The sequence below is a fragment of the Aplysia californica genome, unplaced genomic scaffold (assembly GCF_000002075.1).
Source record: "Aplysia californica isolate F4 #8 unplaced genomic scaffold, AplCal3.0 scaffold01217, whole genome shotgun sequence".
NCBI classification, from domain to species: Eukaryota; Metazoa; Mollusca; class Gastropoda; order Aplysiida; family Aplysiidae; genus Aplysia; species Aplysia californica.
The window spans coordinates 53,968-55,471 of NW_004798487.1; the positions used below are offsets into that span (position 1 = coordinate 53,968).

At 43.4% G+C, this 1,504-nt stretch overlaps 1 protein-coding gene across 1 annotated transcript in view; it reads right to left on the reverse strand.

The window, feature by feature from the left end:
- Positions 1 to 880: 880 nt before the first annotated feature.
- The window catches only part of LOC106013749 (dynein heavy chain 10, axonemal), a 12,594-nt gene continuing 11,970 nt past the window's right edge, over positions 881 to 1,504 (reverse strand). Inside the window, exon 4 of the mRNA XM_035973425.1 lies at positions 881 to 1,036. Within this exon, the coding sequence (XP_035829318.1) occupies positions 881 to 1,036 (156 nt within the window). The remainder of the gene's footprint in view (positions 1,037 to 1,504) is intronic.

A 1,504-nucleotide genomic window follows, 5' to 3' on the forward strand; every position in this document is an offset into this window, starting at 1 on the left:
TGCACACAGGACCTCCGAGATTTTTCGCCCTTGTCCGAGAAGGCTAGGTGTAGATCTTTCCTACCAGAAGATCAGGGGTGTGGCTGAAAGACGGCAGTAAGAAGAAGCCAAGGAGTAGCAGTAGAAAGGCTGCAGAAAGAATCAGGAGCCCAGAGGAAGGGGCAAAGGAGGTGAGGGGGTGGGGACAGAAAGTGGAGACGAAAACAGACAACAGAACATTGCTAGTGAGCAGGAAATGAGGTGAAAGGAGACAAATTTAGAGAAGAAAATATTTCGGTTGCTACCAGGATTCGAACCCAGGACCTTTGAATGAGAGGCCAACACCTTAACCCCCGTGGCCACGAGAGCCCCCGCCATATAAATTCAATTAAGGAAACAGGAGAAAAAGGAAGGTAGTCACACACTGAAACCTGTGAGCTTGACAATTTTGAACGCTTGTAGAGTCCTAACTGTATTTCTGTTCAACTGTTGGTTGATTATTGTTGTTGTTAAATTTGCCATTCAATAACACTAAACAATAAACCACCTGTCAAACAAATACGAAGTTATGAGTTTACAAGCTTTTAATTAAAATTGGCATCCTCACAATATCCAGTCTGTGATTACCGTCGTTTTTCTCTTGTAGTCTTCAAATGTAAGGGGTGCTGACAAAATGAGTTACTCCTCGCGATCCAACAATGGATATATCAGCCGAAAATCAACACTGGGGTCAGAGTAATAGATTTTCAGTTGATGCCATTTTGTTCAAGTCTACCTTGTCTTTTATTATTCCATACTTACAAATTGTACAAACACCATCTATAAAGTTGATGTATCAATTTCCATGCGGCTAAAATCCTAAAGAAGTAACTCTTTTTGTCAGCACACCTCACAAATATTCTCAACAGTCGTCATTATCAGAGCAATGTCTCTCCCACCTGGTCTGTGCCTGGGCCAGGGTGTTCATGACGACCGACTTGCCTCCACCTGTGGGCCCGACGATCATGGTGCAGTGTCGGGTCAGCATCGTCTCGTACAGCTGCACCACTTTGTCCGCCTGCAGACGTCCACGTCAGACAGTGATTGTTTTAAAAAACAACTTTGCTATAGCCAGCGGAAACGTTTGCCACATTTAACTCGTGGATGACGCATATTAAGCTTATCTTTTAAAAATTTACTTTTTTTTTGGTAAGTGTTTTACGGCGTTCGCAGCTTCATAAATTTAAAAGAAAGCACGGAACACGTTAAACATTTTCAGTCCGTAGGACATTTTGAATTTTCTTCGGGTGACAGTCGAAGCCTGCTCTTATCGATTTTGGACCACAAAAAGATCTTTAACGTACTTAACGTGCACACAGGACCTACGAGATATTTCGCCCTTGTCCGAGAAGGCTAGGTGTAGATCTTTCCTACCATAAGATCAGGGGTGTGGCTGATAGACACCAGTATGAAGGAGCCAAGGAGTGGCAATAGAAATGCTGCAAAAAGAGTCATGATCCCAGAAGAGGGAGCAAAGGAGGTGAGT